Source organism: Aotus nancymaae, unplaced genomic scaffold (genome assembly GCF_030222135.1).
Source record: "Aotus nancymaae isolate 86718 unplaced genomic scaffold, 86718_ANA_hifiasm-v0.15.2.pri h1tg000014l, whole genome shotgun sequence".
Classification (NCBI taxonomy): Eukaryota; Metazoa; Chordata; class Mammalia; order Primates; family Aotidae; genus Aotus; species Aotus nancymaae.
This window is the reverse complement of record NW_026988425.1, coordinates 112559030-112582109: the sequence shown is the minus strand read 5'-3', so window position 1 is coordinate 112582109 and position 23080 is coordinate 112559030. Positions and strand designations below refer to the sequence as shown.

The window sequence follows — 23080 nt, the reverse complement described above, 5'->3', positions numbered from 1 at the left end:
TGGACAGCAGGAACGTCCTGGGCTGTTCCACTGAAGATTTGGGCTCTGAGTCACAGGGTGGTCCCGGGGAACAATTAAGACGAGTTTAACTGAGAAATGCCGTATTCCGTGTTAATTTTTCTTTGCCAACATATTTGCATCTTTTACTTTCATTTTTAAATTGCGTGCATATGTGCATTACCAACTCATCTGGGTGACGGGCAAGTTTTATCAACTCTGCGAGCCTCCTCCTGCCTGTGGGGCAAGTAGCAACCCCAGAGCTGGAAGCGGGAGAGCCCTTTTCCTACCGTTCTCGGACCGCTGATTTTCCATCAACACTCAATTGTGTTTAAGGATACACTAGGGTGTGTACTGAGATGGTTCAAAATGATTTCCTTACAACGTAAAATGGATCGTGGACCACGGGAATCCAGAGACCGAAACTGCGTTCTGCCAAAACTGAGGTTTGGACCATGTGGTCAAGGAGAAACGAAAAACCCTTTATGCATTTCCAGATATCAAAATTAAAGAATTTAAAGGAAAGAAAAACCCAAGGAGTTCAAGTCTTCCCTAACCACAAAGCCACGCCCACGCCCCACTCCCTTTTCCATCCACTTTAGCACATCCGGAAGCCCAGGCCTGAGACCACGTGAGGGGCGGTGGGCGGGGCAGAGCACAGTCACGTGACCACCAAGCACCCCCCTGGCCCCGCCTCCAACCAGCCCCTCCTTCGCTGCTGCAGGCGCCCAGCCAGGGATCCAGGCGGAGTTTCCAAACACAGATCCACTCCTGTACCAGCAATCACTTTACAGGACATGCTGGGAATTAGTCCAACATATCCTTTGGGGTCTAGAAGTAATACTCAAATAGATTTTACCTATCTTCCTCTATTCTGCAGCCAACTTTAAAACACTGATTTGGAAATTGCAAACACAAAATAACTCTTAGTACACAATATTGTGAATCCTGTGCCAGTCTCACCTTCAAAAGCTATATATAGTATATACTTAGTATACAAACTAACTCAGAATCATTTCTACTACTGTCAGGAGTCCTCTTTGATCTAGCAAGCATGTGTGATCTGACAGCCTATCTTACTGAGCACTTAGGGGTTTTGCGATGCCTAAGATTCTTTTCTCCACATCTCCCAAATATAACAGCTACATTTCAGACTCCTAAAATTTAATTTAGGGTAAGTTACAAATAGCAGTGAGGAAAAACGAGGGCCACAGGAAACTTAGTATGGCTTGCATGCTCTTGTCTGCGGGCCATAATAAAATTACAAACTGGGATGGATTGAAGGATATTTAAAAAATTTAGCCATTCACAGTTTCATCAAATAGAGGTAAGAGATTTGATAAAATGTTACACTTGAGGAGTGTATATCTTTTTAATTTTAAAAACAATAGAAAAGACCACATAGATAGATTAAAATCAGAGAACAGACAATTTTTTAAAACTTTCTTTTGGATAAAGGGTTATTTTTAGGCTGAGTGCTGTGGCTCCCGCCTGTAATCACAGCACTTTGGGAGGCCGATTGGAGAAGATGGCTTGAGGCCAGGAGTTCAAGAGGAACCTGGGTAACATAGTAATACCCCACCTCTATGAAAAATAAAAAAATTAGCTGGGCATGGTGGCACACGCCTGTAGTCTCAGTTGCTCAGGAGGCTGAGGTGGGAGCGTAACTTAAGCCTGGGAGGTCTAGGCTACACTGAGCTATGAGAGCAACACTGCACTCCAGCCTGGGTGACAGAGCAAGATGTCTCAAACAAAGTAGTGATTTTAGTATTTCAGTGATGGAGAATTCTTAATAATGATTTCTTCATACCAGTTAGATTTGGGACTGCTGAAATTTAATTAAATAGGGAGCCTCCTCCAACTTGTTCGCCGTGTTGGTAATGTTTGCCTATTTATTTCAGACAGGGTCTTGCTCTGTTCCCCAGGCTGGAGTGGAGGGGCACGATCCACTGCAGCCTTGACCTCCTAAGCTCAAGTGATTCTCCCACCTCAGCCTCCCAAGCAAGTGGGACCACAGGTGCATGGTACCATGCCAGGCTAATTTTTTTTTTTTTGATAGAGATGTTGTTTCCCTATGTTGCCCAAGCTGGTCTCAGACTCTTGGCTCAAGCAGTCCCCTTGCCTTGACCTCCCAAACTGCTGAGATAACAGGCATGAGCCACCACACCTAGCCATGTTTATTCTAAAAGAGGAAAGCAACACTTTAAATACTTCTTTTAATTACAGCTTTAAAACCTCAGAAATAAAATGTCATAAGATAAATTAAATGCATGGTGTTGGTGTAAACCTTTCCAACCCATCTAAAGCATTTGGGCTGTGCTTCAGAGTCAGTTCCCCAATAGCAATCTCTTGAGTACTCAAAAGCCAGTGAGATTTGCAGCCAGGACCAAAACACATGAGACAATTTTGGGAATTAAGATCTCCTGTCATCTTCTTCACCTCCTTTGTAGGAAAAAAATAGCAAGAACACTTCAAATAACATTCACATTTGGGATTTCTTAAGCTTCTGCATATTTTCTTCTTTATGTGACTAGTAATTGTCTTCTAAATAAAAGTGGACCTGCCACTGTTAGTTAAAAAGTTTATGTCCCTCACTGTTAAAAAATACATAAAATCCTGAGAGTAGAATTCCAATTGCTAAGTGTAGAAAACAGAAATAGAAAATCACCATTTGGCAAACATCACAGTAATGGATGTTAAAATTAGTGGGTGAAAGAATAATGAGCAACAGAATGTTTAGATAGTCTCAAGTATCTACCTCCAAAAGATTCTTCCTAATTACAAAGGGAAAAATAGTAATGATACTGGAGGAACCCACAGAGACCACCTTAACTAACGGACCAAAGCTAACAGCACCAGAAAGTAAACATCATGTATCTCCTGACAGGATGCACAAAGACACAAACAGCAGCACCTCTGTGATCTCCAGGCTAAAAATGTAACCCCCAAATTTAAACAAGAAGAAACGTCCACAAACTCAAACAAAAAGATATATTCTACAAAATAGCCTCATGTTCTCCAGAAGTACGAAGGTGGTGAATGACTAAAGAAAACTGAGGAAAATGTCCCAAAATTAGAAAAACTGAACACAATAAATGCCAGGTGGGATCATCTCTTGAATCTGGAACCAAAAAAAAAAAAAAAGATATGTGGGAAAATGGTGAAATTTGAATTCAGTCTGGAGATTAACAGCACTGTGTAAGTGTTAACCCCAGGGTTCTGATGACTGTATTATGGTTATGTAAGATGTTAACATCTGTGGAAGCTGGGTGGAGGGTGTTCCAGAACTTTGTAACCTTTTATACAAGTCTGAAATTATTTCAAATTTAAAAGCTAAAACATAAACATTTTTGAAAGTTGATAAAGGAAAAGAAAACAACTTACAGCATGATCATCAACTAAATTGAGGAAAATACCTTTGAACTACAAGGATACATGCAAATCAATAAATGATTGACAAACTTTAAAAATCTCACCTCCAGTGATACATTTCACTTTGCATTCCTTCCACTTGAAGCAGAGTTGCTAAAAGTCGTGCATCTCAAGATGATGTCACTGACAGTTTAATAAATAAGTGAATCCCTAGTTTAGAGATATGGCAAACCTCTGCTTTTTACAGATGATTCCTAGAGAAATACTGTTGCTGGACTTTTTTCAGGCTGGCAGAGAACTGGGCATCTGGGTTGAGGGCCGTTTCCATTCTGACATATTGCCTAGCATTTACTTTACCTTCGATTTGTCTTCCAGTGGGGTGACAGTGGGAAGTAAGGTGGCCGAAGCATGCAAAGAGGAATAGTCAACAAAATGCACAACAGAAAATTATGTGCCACTCTCCTGGATCCTTGTGACAACTCCTTGTCCTTTTTCTTTAAATGTGGTGAGAACTGTGTTTTTCTAACTTACCCATATACCCTGTTCTATCATCTGCTACAGATAATATATGCTTCTGCTCTATGCATGTGATACATAAAACAGACCAAATTCTTTCAACAGCAAAAAAATCTTTACTGCATTAGCCACAATTTTCCAGCATCACAAGCCCTACAGTTTCCTGATCCACCACTATGTGGTAGTGAAGGCAATAAAAAGAGTTTGTCAGAGTTTCACCGAAATCTCATCTGAAAAGCTTGATCTACTTTTTTCCAGAGACCAGCCCCAAATGAAATGATCCTCATTGGGGAATAACGAAAACTTGAAGCCACAAGTGAATGTGAAAAGCTACCATTTTTATTTTGGTGTTCCAAGCATGATGGGATCTGCAATAGAAGATGAGAATTCTGCTGTCGACGAATTTTAGGTACATGTGCCCTTTTCTGGACATTATTACTGAAAGGAAAGGAGTCAGTGTGCCATGGATTCAGTCAGTGCCTTGTACCAGGAGCAGTGCTAGGCTTCTCTGATTACATCCCCATAAGCTCCTTTTTACAGAAAGGAGACTCAGGTGCAAAGACTTGCTGACTTGTATCAGAGGCTCAGAGGTGGTGAAGATGGGGGGCAAACTCAGATTTTCCTCAACCCACGATCTACGGCTCTATCAGACCATGCTGTCTTCCAAATCAAAACAAGTTTTGCTTGCAAAGGCTGCAACAATTAAGAAGTATATAGTGAAGGGTGGAAAGCTGATGTCCCCTAGAAGCAGGGCCTAACCTGAGAACAGCGAGAGAGACCATGGAGGGTGGGGGTATGCGCACTAAGGAGCACAAGCGCTGCACGCTGAGGGTATGATAAGGGTCCTCCCTACCAGGGTCAGTATAGCTAAAGAGAAAGACTAGGAGGGTGGAGCTAATAGCAGGAGGGGAGAAGACCCATAACAAACTGCTTCAGAATGTCCCTACATGTATGTTTATTTGAAAGCAAGGTATAAGGAGGCCCTTCTAAAATACTATGTCATTGAACTAGGTGTGCCAAGGGCTTGTTTACAGTACATCAAGTGGAAAGTGCATTCATTTGGAAGATTTGTTTTTATTCACTACTAAGTTGGGTTTCCATGTGGGTAAATGAGTTACATTCATTTAAATTATTCCAGCAACTATCATAAGAGAGACAGACTGAGATAGAAAGATGTACAGAGAAAAGCAGAGACGTGGGTAAGGGAGGGAGGGAAGTAAAAGAAAAAAAAAATCATGCAAAGGAATAAACTTCTCACACATGGATACCTCACCTTTCCGGAACTCAACTATTCAGCAAGTATACATTTCTGGGATAGTCAGGCACCAGGAAGAAGCCTGGTTTCACTTACTGCCTATTTACTCTTAACACATAATTCTAACAAGCTTAGAAATCTGTTTTCAAAGCACTCACAGCAAAAAGGAAGCAGCAAATAATCACCTACAGAGGCGCTGATGGAGACAGCTTTCTCTTCTTACTGAAATAAGTCTATTAAACAGAATGGAGACATAAAAATGATAAAACCAAACCATAAGAACACAATAAGCACAAGAAACCTTCAGTAGAGGGCAAACTGCCTCTCTGTTGGCCTTGAGGGTATCACTGTATTATGCATAATACAACCATTTATGCTCACTGATGTCCTCAAGTTGGCCAGAAATGATTAAATTATATTCACTGGAGTAAGAAGCAAAGAAGTACAGAATATATGTTGGAAAGATTACCAGCCTGATAGTGCACAAAAACTGGTGCAGTCATCTCAGTTCTCCCTAAGGCTTTAATGTATTTCGTCATCTGGTCATTGCTCGATTTGACAAATATTTATTGAGCATATTGGAGAGGCTTGCTGTGAGAGGCCTGGCTCATGGAGTTCAAAATCTACTAAGAATCTGAGATACTCAAGATCCAGATTTCTACTAGGATGGTTTGTTACAAGGGTTTGGACTTTTGTACTCAGTGCTGTGCCCTGAGTCTGAAAATTATGTCTTATTTTTGGATAAAAGCAACTGAAATTGGCCTAAGTGTTCAGAAACGGTGTGCCATTTCAAAAGTCTTTAATCATACAGTTCAGAGTCAAGGATTAGTCAAGACCTCAAGAAACTCCAGCCTGGCCAACATGCTGAAACCCCATCTCTACTAAAAATACAAAAATAAGCTGGGTGTAGTGGCACACACCTGTAATTCCAGCTACCCGGGAGGCTGAGGCAGAAGAATCACTGATCCTGGCAAGTAGAGGTTGCAGTGAGCCGAGATCACACCACTGCACCCTAGCCTGGGTGAAAGAGCAAGACTCCATCGCAAAAAAAAAAAACCAAACTTCTAGAAACTACCCATGTGGTCATGAAACCCAAGAACCAAGGTATGCTGCTTTGCCAGCACAAAAATACACAATACAGAAGACCAACAGAACCACAATTCTTGAATTTCTTTCTTTTTATTGAGGAAATTAATTCTAACACATATACCTTCTTATATAGGCTAAGACATCTTATAACTAAATCAACCTATACACTTAATCATGCATTTAAGAACGTGATGTTTGTTTAGGCTAGGACATCTTAAAACTAAATCTATACACTTAACCATGCATTTAAGAATGTGGTGTTTGTTTTAAAAAGTGATATTTATTAAAAGGAAAAATCCTGGCTCTCTGGACCCTGAGAAATCCACAAGCTCCCAAAAGCCATAATTTAATCAGAACACCCAGATACAATAAAGTTACTTTTCATTTTCTTTTGGTTTTAGAAACCTTGCAAGAGTTTCTTTCCCTTCTTGAGGGCAAAGCTTACAAACTGGAAAGTTTCATTTTCATGAGCTCTTTCTTGGGGCAAAAACACGCAACACCAAATATTCTAGAATGTCTGAGTGCAAAGATCATAGCTGCAGTAATGCAAATGAAAAGCAAACATTTTAAAATCAAGTATATCTTCGTTTAAATCCCATGTTTACCACCTACAAAGAGTGTGATGTGGACAATTTATTTTTCCAGGCTTCCATTTGTTTCCCAGTAAAACAGTGTTGGTAGAATCTACCTCACTGGCTTGTTGCAAAACTAAATAAAATGTGCTTTCAATACACTGCTCATTATTATGCAGGTGGACGTGCTGAATTTTTACACCGATCTCAATATGCATAGGCTTTGTAACTGGAACGATAGCCCAGTGGAGCTCAAAGTGGATGTGTTTCTACATTGGACTTTTCTTTTTCATTATGACATTTTACTTCTTGCTTAGAAGAGAGGCTAAACCTTCCCCCAAGGCTGGGCTTCCTAATGAGCAAAAAAAAGCTCTAAGGAACAACCACAACAGAATCAAAGGGTAGACTGAAGATAGAATTCTGTCACTGAGGAAGGCTTACTTACTGGCCTTCCTCCCTTAATAAGTGTGAGCCACCCTGTGGCATGTTCAGACACCTTCAAGCGTAGCTGGTCCCAGATATCAGATGGTTTGGAAAGAGGAAGTTTCAACATCAACTAGCTGTGGCAGCCACTTATAAGCTGTTAAAAATAAAAGTGGGGTGCAGATAAGGATGATGCTGTTGTTAAAACAGAGAGACTTCTCCCAGCACCCCCTGGCCATGGCCTGCTATGCTGGTTTGCTGTGCTGCACAGTGCAGGAGGAAGAGCCCAGGCGAGACCCTGTCCATGCTGATTGGCATCCTGAAAGGCTGAGTCTGTGCCTCCCAAGCCTAGAGTTCTCTGAGCCTTTCTATTTCCATTAAATGGCTGAGATTGTCCTTGTGTACTTGGGTGGATTGATGTTATTTCTAAAGCATGCAATTCATTTCAAGAGGGGAGAGGGAGGATTAAGTTGAAAATATTTTTCTATTCAAGAAGGAAAATTAAATATAACTGGAAATGTTTTCATGTTTCAATGTTTCCCTGAAGCACTGTGATCCCAATACATCACAGAACTGTGCTAGATTAGAAGGAATGAAGACAAAATGAATTTAAATAAAATCAAAACTGACCAGCCAAGCTTTATTTTCCAAATCTGAGGAAACAATGAAGCAGGGGGGAAAACTACAAATGAATCAAAAGAAGAAATAAAAAACCAACTCAGCTAAAATTTTATTTTAAAATTTTTAAAATCTAATTTTCATAGCCACAAAAGCTTTTGAATAGCCATGAATCAATAGCCACTTGATTGACAGAACCATTAAGACTTTCTTGGTTGTTTTCTCTCAGTTACAGAAGATGACTTGCTTGTCTTACAGTTCTTAGGACATTATAAGTACTTAGTATTTGCCAATAATCAACAACATCAGCTCCAGAAAATGTATGCAATCAGACAGGTGGTTTAATTGGTTGTACTGCATTTTTAAAAATGTGCATGCCCGCTTTATGAGCCCTACATATGACAGGAAAAATGAAATGTACAGGTTTTAGTAATCCTTATCAAAATAAACACATATTTTTAAGAGGAAAGAATTTTGTCAGTTAATCCTGTGTTAAATCTGTAATGTCCAGTAGCCACTAGCCACATGTAGCTATTCAAATTAAAACTTAAAAAAATTCAAACTCCATTTCCTCAGTTGCACTAGCCACATTTCAAGTGCTCCATAGCCAGATGTGGCTAGTGGCTCCTGTACTGGACAGAGCAGCCAGAGAACACTCATCATGGTGGAAACTTCCATTGGATGGTGCTGGACTAGATGGAAGAATGAAAATGTGAGCATTGGGTATTTACATATAATTTTAAAAATATAGCCTGGGTGCGGTGGCTCACGCCTGTAATCCCAGCACTTTGGAGGCCAAGGCAGTTGGATCACATGAGATCAGGAGATCAAGACCAACTTAGTCAATATGGCAAAACCCCATCTCTACTAAAAATACAAAAATTAGCCAGGTGTGGTTGTGAACCCCTGTAGTCCCAGCTATTCGGGAGGCTAAGGCAGATGAATCACTTGAACCTGGGTGGCGGAGGTTGCAATGAGCAGAGATTACGCCAATGCACTCCAGCCTGGGCGACAGAGTGAGACTCTGTCTCAAAAAACAAACAACATACATAAATAAATAAATAAATAAATAAAATAAAGATGCATACGAAACAGTTTAATTATGGGGTCACTTTACAGAAGCTTCTTTAAAGCAACACCTTTCCAATTGCACACAACTGTTTCCCCTCAGCAACTTCCAAGGCACAAACCCAATATACTTTCTCTTTCCTCGGCATTATCTCCGGTTGAACATTCGATTGTAAAATATCTTTCTTCCTTAACAACAGAACCTCTCACCCAAAACTTAAAGACGATTCCTGTTGCCTACAGAAAAAGGGGTTATTTGCAGGAAAATGAGAAAATCATTATTTTTAGATGGAAAGACCTCCCCAAGCCAACATTTAAATATTAAAACATATAGCAGGTAGTACCAAAAGCTTCCTCCTTCACCACACTTATATTTCTTTATTGTTGAAATTCTGTGCCCAACAGTCAGCTCTGTGAGCAGAAAGCAAGTGTTCCGTTTGCTATTGCACACCCACTACAAGCACAGTGCCTGCCTGGGACAAAACAGATGCTTAGATTTTTGTGGAATGATTGAATGAAACTTAAGAAGAATGGTATTTTGCTAAAGAACAGCAAACATCCTTTTAGAGTCTGGTTCCAATTCTTTATATTTGGATAGCAATCCACTCTTTATTTTCAAATGCAAACTTAAAATAACTCAGCAGACTGATTCATGCAAGTATGCATGCTACAGTTCAATATCTTTAATACTCAGCAAAAGGCACATAGCATCTACGTCATAGTAAAATATGAGCTAACATTTATTAAACGCCAGGCCCAACGCTAAGCCTTTTACATATGCTATTGCATCTGCCCCTCACTCTGATAGTCTCTCTGCTACCACCAGGAGGAGGAAACCAAGGCTTAGGGGAAATAAGTGACTGGTTCAAGTCACAAGGCTGGAGATGTATAGTCAGAAAAGCTCCCTGGTGAAAACTATGGACCATGCCTGTCATATGGCCTGGTTGGACAACTCCTGCTTTAACACGAAGGGCTACAATGGTCCTAGTCTATCTACAATGGCCTGCCTCCAAGGAGGGGCATGGCTCTGCATCTTTGTAGCCCCAGAGCTTAGTTGAGCACCTGCCCTGCAGGCCTCCCACATAATTGTTGTGGAGAAGGACTCAGCAGTCCTAATGGCTTAAGACTACCCAGACTTGGAGAAGGCCCCTTCTACAGAAGCAGACAGAGCTCAGCACACCCTACCTCCCTCTAAACAGTGGCCATGGGAAAATCGCTGCGACCTTGCCACTACACAGCAGCTTCAAGCTTTGGACGCCATGTTACAGCCTTTGTGGCCACTCTGCTCCAGGGACTGGCCTGCTTCTGCAAACTGTCCAGTTGCACCAGCGACAAGGAGCTGGCAACACTTCAATGATTATTTTTCTTGCTAGTCAGAATTTCAACCTAATAACTCCACTATTTTAAAAACACGATTTAGCAAGAACTCGTTGTGCCCCAAATACTGGTCAGACAACTGCCTTTAAGGGGCTAACTTTCCTGTTGGGCCCAATTCCCTCAGATTAGGGTTTCCAGAAGTCTGACCCAGAAGCATTCATTTTCATAAAAACCACTACTGACAAAGCAACAGGTTCTAAATGTATACATATAAAGAGCTAATGTTTTGTTGAATCAGCATTTGTCGAGGGCTTGCCAAGTGGGGGTACAAAAGTATAATAAAGGCCATCTATCCATGTGGTTGAGAGGTAAACAAGTATTAATCAAGTCCCTCATAAGTGATTTTGCAAAATTCTCTGTGCAGTCCTATAGAGTAGGTAACATCTCCACCTATGGATGATAAAAAGTGTTGCTTACGATAACTCACTTCCTGACTACCTGCAAGGCACAAATCCAGGGCCAGGCACAGTTAATCCTCACAACTTCCCCAAGGAAAATGTTTTACTACTTCCTTCTCCAGAAAGACAGGCTCGGGAGTCCGTCTGGGTCTGAGGTGCCTGTGCTGTGCTGACAGTGCTGAAGTGCAGTCAGATGCACAGGCCTGGCTCTGCAGCCCATGGTGTCACTAAATGAGACTGCCCTCACTCTCATGGGGGGACACAGAGAATACTCCCTACCCTAACCACGGGTGGAAAAGATGACCATGGAAGAACACATCACAAGACAGCATCCGTGTCCCATTAAAGGGGAAGGCAAGATTGACAGGAAAAACAGAGAAGGAAATAGTCCAGTAGGATGCGTAGGGGCTGTCTGACGCTGGTTCTAGAAAGTGGGGTGGCCTGGCAGAGGGACAGCCAATCCAGAACTAGGAAGGCCGGGTAAGGTACTCCACACATGTTGAGGGGAAGAGGGAGGGAGTTCGAGGGGAAGGAAGACCAAGGCAACTGAAGTCAGACTGAGTAGAACTCAAGGCCAGGTACTTGTACTGCCTCAAGCAGGAAAGGGGGAACCAGAACACTGGGGTGGGGATTAAAGTATGCTTTTGGGAGATTCACTGGGTGTGACTCAAAGCTTGTCTCAAGTCACTAAGAGCAGGGCAGCCAGGGCTCTTCTGTTCCCCCAACTTATCTGAACAGGAGAAATCCACTTGGCTCCCAGACCTGCCTGCCCTGGCATTCTCCCGCAGGGAAACATGCTTTGGTTGTTCAGATGTGACTTACTGGCACTTAGAGGCTGCTGGCTTGGAAAAATGAACAGGCTGACCTGGCCAGAAAGGAGCAGGTGATGCAGAAACCCAGCAAAAGATGAGTTCACTGTGCCACTCTGAGTAATTAGGAGGCAAACATGAAGGGCCTCCAAAGAACGAATGGGGGAGATGATTTACCAGACAGAGAAGGGAAAGTTGCAGCCCTGGGTACCTCACGAGCCCTAAGGCACTTGAGTCCTACATCCTTGCATAGACATCACTGTTCTCATTTCAGGCAGGGGACACCCAGGCTCACTGTGGCGAAAGCACCTGGCTCAGATGAATAAGGGAGAGAAGCCAGAGCACGCATCACTGGAGCACGCTTCATTATAGTGTTTTTCTGCCTTCAATCACTTGCTCAGTTTTGTAACTTCGAAAGAGGGTGTCACAATGCCCAGAACTCTGTGGCCCCAGGCCGAGGTAGAACTCTGCCTCAGCTCTGGTGCACTCCTTAGCCTGCTGTCACCACATGATACATGAGAACCATTCCTCTCAAATCATGAAACAAAGGTTAAACATATGCCACCAATCATACCATGATATACATTCATTCCATCCTTTAGGAAAAATATTCCTCGTAGGGGAGGGTGCACAAACCCCGACAACTCAAAGAGAAAAAACAGAGCGAAATTCGAGTCAGATGTTGTGCCTAACTTGAGGTAGGACTTTTCCTGGGGTTTAAGTAAGTCTGGTGGCTACTCTGGCACATCCTGATCACCCAGGCCACGCCTTATGTTTCTATTCGCAATGGGCCTTCCCCTCTTCTTCCACTCCCTACATTTCTCCCGTAGTGCCCCATCACTGAAAAAGTGCAGAGGCCGCAGGGGCTGAGACGGGCACATGGCACCAACCCTTTCCCGCGGCCACAGCTTTGCAACCCGTCCCTGAAATTCCTACCAACCAAAAAGCAACTCAGAATCGCAAGAGGGAGACTTATTGTCCACTCATGCTGAAAGGCTTTTCATGCTGAAAAGGCTTTTCACAAAATATTCCAAACAAACCATCTTCATAGATTATCTTTCCTTTCTTTAAAAAAACTAAACAAGACTGGATGTCATCTGGAATACCAACGTCTACAAAAGGGCATTTTGCAACTGAATGCCACATGCTGTATTTTGCCATTTTCCCTGCGCTTCCTGCTTGGAGCCTCTGTCACAGAGAAGCCTCAGACACTGGAGCTGCTCCGGGCCACGCAAACTCCGTTCCGTATCTTCCAGGCAGCCCTGTCACAAATAATTCGTGTCCACTACGCCCCTATCACACTGAATACAACCACATTGTACTGCTGGAAATGGGAAACCTGATTCAGATCACAGGAGAAGGTAGAAAAACATTTGGTTCAACACAATACTGCCTTTTTTTTTTTTTTTTTTTAAGAGGGGAAACATACTTCAAACCTAGAAATGGGGAAAGGATTCAAGACTCATAGTGGAATAAAACACAGAATTTAAAATAGCATCCGATGTGACCCAAGCCAGCAACAATAACGATAAAACCACCCAGTCCTTCCAGAGATGCACCTTGTTTTTGCTGCAGCGTTGCTCATCAAAATCGATCTGTCCATTCCAGCAATTTAAAGAGGAAGGGCGGCATTTGTAGAAGAAAATGGTGCACGTTGATAAAGCATGACTTGTCCCACATGGACAGCAATGAAAGGAAAACATGCCTGAATACAGTATGCTGTGCTCACCAGGAGGAGAAAGAGAAAAAAGCCAGAATAAAGGCAGGGACTCCGGGGGAAGGGAGGACGGGGGTATCACAGCCCTGCACGATTTTTGTAAACAGCAGCCCGTAATGGCCACGGTGAGAGAGAAGGGAAAACAGACATGGAGGGAAACGTGTTTACAACTGCAGCTGCGGCGGGAGGCGGAGGGAGGGATTCCCCGACTCTGCGCTCGGCCTGCTTCTCTCCGGTGGGGCCCCGGTGTTGGGTTGTGCTTCGGCTGCTCCACCACCGCCCCCTCCACCCCGCTCCGCTTTCTTAGTTGGGGGGCGGGGGTGCACATCTTGTTTATGGGGAAGGTTACTCCTCCTCTGCTCTGGTGATCGTGTCCCTAATACTCCTGCTGCATCCTTGCGGGATGCCCGCTTGACTGACAGGCGCTCCAGCCAGTCGCTGCCCGGGCCCCGCAGAAAGGTGGAATTTCCCAACGCGCCGATTGGCTGGCGGGAAGGGTGGGCCCTGGTGATTGGCGTGTTATTCGGAGTAGAAAGTAGTAAACAACCTTGGTCCACGGCGGCGGCGCGGGCGCGGGGTGCCCGCTCCCTCTTTTCCGCCCGGGGCGGGGTGGGGCGCGCGCCAGACAAAAGGAGCCTCAGCCCCTCTGAGGGGACAGCAGGAAGGGCGCACACTATAGCCTACAAGGGGGCGTCCCCCGGAGCCCCTGCATCAGAACTGCTGACTTGCCGCTTCACATCGTTTTTGTTCTGTGGAAAACCGCAAAGGTTTTGTTTCCATAATTTGACTCCTCTTCTTCATCTTGGGTTTTAGAAAGTCTCCAAAGAGAATGGCAATTTAGTTTCTCCTCCTTCCTGCCCTCCACCCCTACCCTCCGCCTTTTAATATTAATTTTTAGTTCTGTCTTTGCAGAAGTTGTTTTAAATCCCTGTACTAAAAATTGTTGCTTTACTCACACAATAATACGCCATTAAGGGCACATGGGTGAATCAGATGCCCCGTTAGACCCTTTCCTTGCAAACTCCTGGAGCTGTGATCTCACTCGGAGGGGCTGAGTTTGGGAGCTTGTATAAAAAGAAACATGATGTTATTAGGCTCACTTTACAAGAAATAAGCAGTTACCTTGCTTTTTCCATACAGGGCGTAGTTCACCCAGGCTATCATCTTCCATGCTAAGTCCCGTTCTGCTTGGTCTCGACTCACAACCCATTCCTCATTCTGGCCTCCCCATCCTCACAGGCCCTCAGCCAGGGGAAACTTCCCAGCTTCCAGCGGGGGGTGCTGCTTCCTCAAATTCGGCAGCACCTGGGGCTGCCTCTAGGTGCACAATCACCTCAGAGGTCCTGAGTGGGGTTCCAGAGATTCTTTCTGAGATTCTGGCAAGGCCCCGGGTACTAAGCGAGGACTGGGAAGGTAGGAGAAGGCAACGGGGAGCGGGAGGCTGGACCCAGGAGGGATATCACTTCACTTATGTGCTCCTTGGTGCTGCGCTCTGATGATAAGTCACGTTGTCACTCGGGGCCAGACAGCCAGACTGTCCAAGCTTAAAACGTAAACAAAGGCTTCTAGAAGCAGGAAGCAACAGAATGCAAACTTGCCACCTGGGGGGCCTCTCTGCCACCCTCTGGCCAGCACTCTCCTCCAGCATCTGTCCCCAGCCCAGGCCGCCTGGCATGTGAATGACCCCTCGTCTCTAAGCACCCCCTCCTTCCAGCCGCTGTGTCCGTCGCAGGTCCCTGGATGGGCTACATACAAACCTTCACTCAGCTGCTGCTTTCTAGGCCTTACCCTGCCTGCCCGGGAGAGGCCACTGTTCTCCATGGTTTCCCTTGCCCCGGCCATCCCACTTCCTGCAGAAGTGCTCTGAAATCGTTGCGGATGGAGCTTTCAACACCGTATTTCGTCTCTGCTTGCCAGTCTCTCCACCTCACTAGAGCCTGAGCATACAAGGGCAAGGTGTTATATTCTGATTTGTGTCTCTATTGGAGATACAGGTCCACAATAAGCACTCACTCAAGTCTTGCCAAACTTTTGCAGCACTCAGTTCTCATCTTCTTCAACACTCGCACCCGCTTCTGCTGTCCCCAAGCCAAGTACTCCTACCCAGTTCCTTGCTGACAAGTTAACATGGTCCCCCCTCCAAGTGCCCAGCCCTTGCCCATCGCTCAGTGGTTCCCTGTACACATGCAGTTACTCAGAATGTATGCTGCCTCCTCTGCCAGTTATGCCTTTTTCTGCCTTCTCTACTTGGCAAATTCCTATTCTGTCTAAAAATCACTTCCTTCCTTGGCAACCTGCTAAAGTGCCACCCGACTCCTCTGTGCTCCCAGAGCACCTCGGAGAGGCCCCCTTGCAACCTCTGCCCTCTTGCCAGGACTTGGCTACAGAGCCACAGCTGGCATGGTTTGCTGGAAGAACTAAGAGCCGAAAGGCAGGTTTACTAGGTGGTGCCCCCCAGGTGTCTGCAGAACCCACATATTCTAGTCTCCAGACCATGGAAGCAGTGCTGTTTCCAGCTTGTCTCTGCCACTGGGTCCTTTCTCTGCTCTCTCAGCCTGAAGACCGCCTCTATGTCCGTGAGTGGCTGGCTCTTTCTCAACCTTCAGGTCTCTGCTTCAACATCATCCCCACCACCACGCCCACCTGCCAGCCACTATCACACAGATCTACTTAATTTTCTCCAGGAAATTTCAATACCATCCTCCTTTCCCAGTGACTCATTTATGCCTACAGTCTGTCTTCTCCCCCGTCCGCATAACAGCTCCAATAAGGACAGGAACTTTTCAGCTGTTGTGTTTGCCACCACATCTCTAGTCTACTGGAAGAATGCCTAGTCCATACCAAAAGTTCCACATTAACTTTAGGTACAATTAAGGACAACAGAGAATAGGTCACTCAGGAACATATTCAGACAAAGGGAAGACATGGTTTAGAAAGGCTTACTTCACTATGTCCCCTCAGTGTGACACACACTGAAAAATACTAGTCCTCAGGGCTTCACACAGTGGCTCACGCCTGTAATCCCAGAACTTTGGGAGGCCAAGGCGGGTGAATCATGAGGTCAGAAGATAGAGACCATCCTGGCAAACAGAGTGAACCCCCGTCTCTACTAAAAATACATGTATATATATATTAGCCAGGCGTGGTGGCACACACCTGTAGTCCCAGCTACTCGGGAGGCTGAGACAAGTGAATTGCTTGAACCCAGGAGGCAGAGGTTGCAGTAAGCCAAGATCATGCCACTGCACTCCAGCTTGGGCAACAGAGCGAGACTCCGTCTCACACACACAAAAAACAAAAACAGAAACAAAGACATACTAGTCCTCAGTAAGACTGGCTAAGCTCTGTCTGCCTCACTTGATCGGAGAAGTTCCAGTGGACCTGAGAATCCCAGGGTCCCACAGCTGAAACCCACAGTCTCCACCTGCATCCCAGTGTTACATGTTATATGTATTAGCCATAGATACTGCCAAATGGATGCAGATTAATGGTGGGAAATGGCAAATTACTGCTGTCAAAATTCGTAATTTCAATAATAAACACCAGCCCCACGTTAAGCCTCTTACTATAAATACTTGTTTTTTAATGGGAAATTTTGAGGGGTATAGATAATAACTTTACATGGTTCAAAACTTGAAAAAAATATGTATATATATGACAGAGCACAGACTCTTTCTTCCCCTACTTGGCTTTCAGTGCATATTATTACTTATTTTTACTTAATATATCTTGGAAATCTGTCTATATAGGCAAATCTGTTTCATGCTAAATAATATTCCACTGCATGGATAAACCCTAATTTGGTTCCCAAACTTGTCTGTACATTGGAATAAAAAAACATGAAATCTGTGTCCCATGTTCCAGAGACTGATTTAATTGGTCTGGAGCTTGACCTGAGCTTGAGGGGTTGCGGGGAAGCATAGGTTATTCTAATGAGAAAATAAGTTTGGGAGTTATTATCCTAAGTTATTTACTCCCTTAGTGATGGAATTTTGGGTACATTTTCCTCTTTTGCCGTTTGAAACAATACTACAATGAATGACTTTGCACAACTGTCATTTCACGTGTGCAAGTTATCTACGGGGTGAATGTCTTCTCCAAAATTGGTGAGTCAAAGAATATGTGTTCATTCTGAGAGAGATTGCCAAATTCTCCTCTACAGATGTGCTGCCATTCTGCAGTCCTCCCAGCCATGTGGGGCTGTTTTCCTAACTGTGTTTTCAAATATTTTGGATTTTTTCCAGTATGAGAAGTGAAAAAATGGTATCTTGGTGTAGTTTTAATTTGTATTTCTTGTATGAGATCAAACATTTTTTCCTCTGTTTAATTAGCTATTTGTGTTTCTTTTTCTGTGAGCTATCTGTTCAATACTTCATCCCAAATCCTACTGAACTGTTAGCCTCTTCCTTATCAACTTCTAGGAGCTCTGTTTTACTTTGTTTTTTAAACAAGGGAGATTAGCTCTTTGTGATAGAAGTTTTGAATTATTTTTCTCAGTTTGGCATTTGTCTTTGCTTATGGTTTTTGGCCATGCACAAAGTTTTTTTGTAATTTAAATTCAATTTTTATGAATGTTTTCTTTTCTGGCTTCTGGATTTTGAGTTGAAACTAGAAAGGCTTTCTCTGTTCCAAGGTTATAAAAAGGAGCTCCCTCTGTGTTCTTCCAGGACTTTCATAGTTTTGTTTACATTTTTTACCTTGGATTCATTTGGATTTTAGCCTGGTACATGGTATAATGTATGAACCTACCTTTCTTTCTTTTCCAGAGAAGAGAAGCATGGCATGGTTGAGGAATAATTTATATGCCCCAATCCAGTAAGTTAAGAGTTCGTCATAGTTCCACTGATTTGTGAAGCTGCCTTTATCAAATAACGAAATTCCCACAGCTACTTGCATCTATATTTGGACTCTCTTCATCTGTTGGTACCTCACTATTTTAATTATTTAGGCACTATGGAAGTTTTTTGTTTTTGTTTTTGTTTTTTTTGAGACGGAGTTTCGCTCTTGTTACCCATTCTCCTGCCTCAGCCTCCCAAGTAGCTGGGATTACAGGCGTGCGCCACCACGCCCAGCTAATTTTGTATTTTTAGTAGAGATGGGGTTTCACCTTGTTGACCAGGATGGTCTTGATCTCTTGACCTCGTGATCCACCCGCCTCGGCCTCCCAACGTGCTGGGATTACAGGCGTGAGCCACCGTGCCCAGCCACTATGGAAGTTTTTAATACCTGGTAGGGACTCCTTGCTCTTGTTCAGTTTTTTTTTTCTTGTTATTGTTTTAATGATAACCTCAGAATCTAACTAAAAAGAAAAAAAATGTGTTGTATTTGGATTTATATTAAATTTATAAACTTAGGGAGAACTGACATCTTGACATCTTGCTAATGATGATTATTCCTGTATAATAAATATGGTATGGCTTTCCATTTATCCCAGTTGTCTTCTGTATCTTTTATTTATTTATTTATTTATTTGGAGACGGAGTCTTGCTCTGTCACCAGGCTGGAGTGCAGTGGCGCGATCTCAGCTCACAGCAACCTCCAACTCTCTGGTTCAAGCAATTCTCCTACTTCAGCCTCCCTAGTAGCTAGGATTACAGGCACATGCCACCACGCCCAACTAATTTTTGTATGTTTAGTAGAGATGGGGTTTCACCACGTTGGCCAGGATGGTCTTGATATCCTGACCTTGTGATCCACCCGTCTCAGCCTCCCATAGTGCTGGGATTACAGGCCTGAGCCACCACACCTGGCCTCTTCTGTATCTTTTAATAGCATGGTTAAGTCTTAAGGAGTTTTCTCTTTTTGTTTTCATTGGATGTAGAATCTTCAGTAATATCATCTAACAAGTTATTTGCATAGACTTGTATTATGACAAATTTGTTTATGTTATTTCTGGCAGAAGACATCCTGTTCTGTGCCTTTAGAAGGACACAATGGGATGCGGGGGGAATCAAAGAGTGATAGTCTTAACAATAAATAGAGACTGAGATCCTAATCAAGAATCAAAACAATACATTCTGAGTTGGCATTCAAAACAAGAAGTCAAATGGTGTGGGGCATAATGCTGGGGTGACCCAGGATGGATTCTGGCAAACAGAGGATGATGTTCCTTAAGCTTCCAACACAGCAGGTTCAGAGAGGTTGAGGAAAATAAGCAAGGGAAAGAAACAAGGGCTGATCTAACAATTATGGGAAGCTGACTCCATGCCTTAGTGGATGCTTGCAGAGGATGGCACTATCTTGGCTAGGCTGACTGTATTAGCAATGCATATATCTAAATCAGCTCTAAAACCCATAGAGAGACTCGCACTTTAGTGTGAACATGTAAACTGTGGGTGATGGGCTATATTTTACATAAGTTGTGATCACTGCAAGGCTCTGCTGGTATTTTACAAGTCAAAAACAAGTTTCTTCTTCCACAGCCATATGGTTGAAAGATATGTCCCTTTAAGAATAATCAAACTCTCACCCAAAACATGTATTTTTCAAACCTAGAGGCTCCAACTTGAAACATCAGAGCATGGAGATACCCAGCTCAGATCGTCTTTCAGAAAGGACTTGCTGTCCAGCTGCAGAGTGTCACTAGCAGAGGGCCTCCAGCTGCTAGCTCTTCTAGGGTCCACTTCAACTTTTGGCCTAGGTCACACTCTTCCTAGGCAGTTCCTGGCCAATAACTGAGCACAGCAATGGTCCCAGGGCCCGGTTATATCCATCCAACAGGGGGCTCTGCAAATGAGCTCCCTTTGCTCTGAGCTCCCCGAGGGCTGGCAGAGCATCTCTCCTATCAGAGTTCTGGTCAAACTGCTCCCCACACCCATCATCTTTCTCCTCTCTCTTCCTTTCATCGGTGTTATCCTCAGTAAACCCTTTCACATCCCTAACTTCATCTCAATCTGTCTCCTAAAAGTCAAACTGCAATGAAGATGTTTAGGCCAATTTTGGGAGAGGAAAGGAGGGAATAAAAATTCCCACATAACGTAGAACCAGACAATTCTGGAACCAGAAGTAGAAAGGCCTCATCACACAAGTCAACTGAAATGGACGTCAACGATTAGTGTCATCAAATTTCAGAAGGCTTCAAACCTTCCATGTTATAAATGACCATTTCCTGCATGCTGGACTGTTCATAGTTGATCTGGATTAATCTTCACTTCCACTCTAGGGGTGGGTATGATCACTTCCACTTTACAGACAAGGAAAACCTGATGTAAGTAAGTGGTAGAAACCAGATTCAAATGCAGGCGGGCCTCTGGCTCCAAAGCCTTTTCCTTTCCTGATGGTACACTGCCCCCGTCTCTTAGTTTATCAGCACAGGGTCAAGAAGCTGGTGAGGGTATGGACTGACATGGCATCTGTGGGGGTTTCCATACTTACACCATGACACCTCCCTGTAAAGAGTGGACTGTCCAGCAGTGAGGCAAGGTGGCTCACACCTTAACCCCAGTACTTTGGGAGGCCAAGGCAGGAGGATCACTTGAGGTCAGGAGTTCAAGACCAGCCTGGCCAGGCATGGTGATGTGCACCTGAAATCACAGATACTCAGGAAACTGAGGCATGAGAATCACTTGAACTCAGGAGGTGGAGGTTGTAGTGAACCGAGATCATGCTACTGCACTCCAGCCTGGGTGACGGAGTGAGTTTGTGTCACAAAAAAAGAATAGACTCTTCTGCCTTTGTCTTATCAGGGGATATAATAATTGGCAGCCATATACTATATTCCCAGGTCACGGAATTCTTGGGTCATTTTCAGCAAGCCTAAAACAAGGTGTTCACACATTTGTTTAAAAATATCTCAACAAAGTGTTGCATAATTGCCCCGGATTGCTATGATTCTTTAGGCTGTTAACATGAATCTTGGGTGGATGCAGGAGTTGTCCACTGGCTTTCCAAAAGGCATCCAATGTCTTTAAGGCAGCATACGAGAAACAGCGCCCCTCTCAATGAACTGGGTCTCCAAGTCCAGTAGTACTGCCCTCTTCTCTACTGTGTCATCTATAGAGGGATCACTGAGAAGACCACTTTGCATGAATGAGAGACTGGACAGTGCCTCTGTTACCATCACCTGTGGTATTGTGAAAGGAAGGAGTAACCAACCCAAAGTCACCCCAACCTGTCAGCAGAACTACTGAGAATAGAGCTTAACTTTTCCTGAACCTAAATTCTTCCGTCTGTAGTTACAGTAACAGGACCCAAAGGAAAGATCTGTTATGCTTGCCTATTTGCTCCTAAGTTCTCTACTCATCTATTTATTATATCCAAATTTAATAAGGCCATATCTGTTGTGTCTTCACTGTGGTCATGCAACCAATGATACCTTCGTAACTTTATCAGAGCAGCAGATAAAGTTACTGGGCCCAGTAACTTGGTGGGTCCAGTGTGCTGTGTGTAGAGGGGGTGCCTGATGATGTCTCTGAACTTCACTTTTTGGTTTCTCAGCTATCTCAGAGGTCTGGCTGTAGAATTACTAATATTTTAAACAATGCAAATGTAACAGAGCAATGCAGGATTTTTAAAACTGCTCAACATCACAGTACAAATGCATTGTCAGCATATGTAGGAGTCTGCTTTTTATGCAGGCTTATGCAACTGGTGTAATTTAAAAATTTTATAAGCCATTTGAAAGAGCAACTTTGATATTAATGAAATGGTGGGGAGAAATGTCTATATAGTCAAAGAAAAGTGTATTTCCTTTGGCTGATGTCAGAGATTCCCTAGAAATGAAAAATTATTACTGTCTTTTAGAAAAACAAAGGTTAAATGAAAATAGCACTGGCAGGAGTCATATGACAACAGCAAAATACAACAGGGCCAGGCAAGCTAAGGATATGGTTACAAATGTGGAGCCTTAATCAGGCTCATACCTCTAACCTTTTATTTTATAAAGCTGCCAATTTTATAGTACAAAAATTTTAGTTAGGGCACCTTTAAGATTCACTGCATCTACTATGAGAAGAGAGAATGTCTTAGAAGAGTTTTTTGAAATACTACTTTGAAACACTTATGGGCAAACAAGAATTGCAGCACTAATCACTGTAATTTCCCCACCAAGATCACTAGGTAAGACATTCAGAAAATTGATGGAAGCAAGTGATGATTCAGATGCAGTAGTAGAACAGAAGGTTGCCAATCAACTGCAAACAGAGTGCTGCACAGGCTCATCTCAACTGACAGCAATGGTAGAGAGAGGTGGGGGGAAGGGAGGGGGGAAGGGATGGGGGGAGGAGAGAGAGGATATGAACATGAGAAGTGAAGTAGGGAGAGACAGAGCCTGACTGACTCAGATTCCAAATTACATATGCACAAGGCCCCTCAGAGGTTATCATGCCCTATCTGATCCAGGGTAAATGAAAAATAAATTCTGAGGCACAATTCACAGGGAAAGTCAGAGTGTCTACACTGTTAATAACATACACTGAATTAAGTATTAGAAACATATTTATTCTTCTCCCTACTCTCGGTGCTACTATCTACTGAAAACAGGGTACAAGAAGAGTCTGCCAAGTTTTGGGTAGGGCCCAGGTTCTTCATGGCTAACAAGGCGGAAACACTCATGTGAGCTCCCTGGTGGGCCCAGTGTGCTGTGTGTAGAGAGGGTGCCTGATGATGTCTTTGAGCTTCGCTTTTTGGTTTTTCAGCTATCTCAGAGGTCTGGCCATAGAATTACTAATATTTCAAACAATGCAAATGTAATTATAGTTGAAGCATACTCTCTAACAGAAGGAGGGTAAGATTGGCATTTAGAAACTTCATTAAACTTTTGGCCTTTTCAAGGCTAAATTAATCTTAGGGAAGAAATAAAAAGTTCCCATTGATTGACTTAAAAACAGATTTCTTGCAATTAACAGATCTACGCCTATGAAAAAGAGAGC

General features: G+C 43.4%; 1 protein-coding gene across 4 annotated transcripts in view; it reads right to left on the bottom strand.

Moving 5' to 3' along the window:
- The window catches only part of IGF1R (insulin like growth factor 1 receptor), a 320134-nt gene that overhangs the window by 95058 nt on the left and 201996 nt on the right, over nt 1-23080 (bottom strand). Inside the window, exon 1 of one of the 4 annotated variants that reach the window (XM_012438643.2) lies at nt 14334-14877. The exons of the other annotated variants lie outside the window; for them this stretch is intronic. Within the exon in view, the coding sequence (XP_012294066.1) occupies nt 14334-14421 (88 nt within the window). The 5' untranslated portion in view covers nt 14422-14877. Of the gene's footprint in view, nt 1-14333; nt 14878-23080 lie in introns of those variants that run through there. 4 annotated transcript variants of the gene reach the window in all.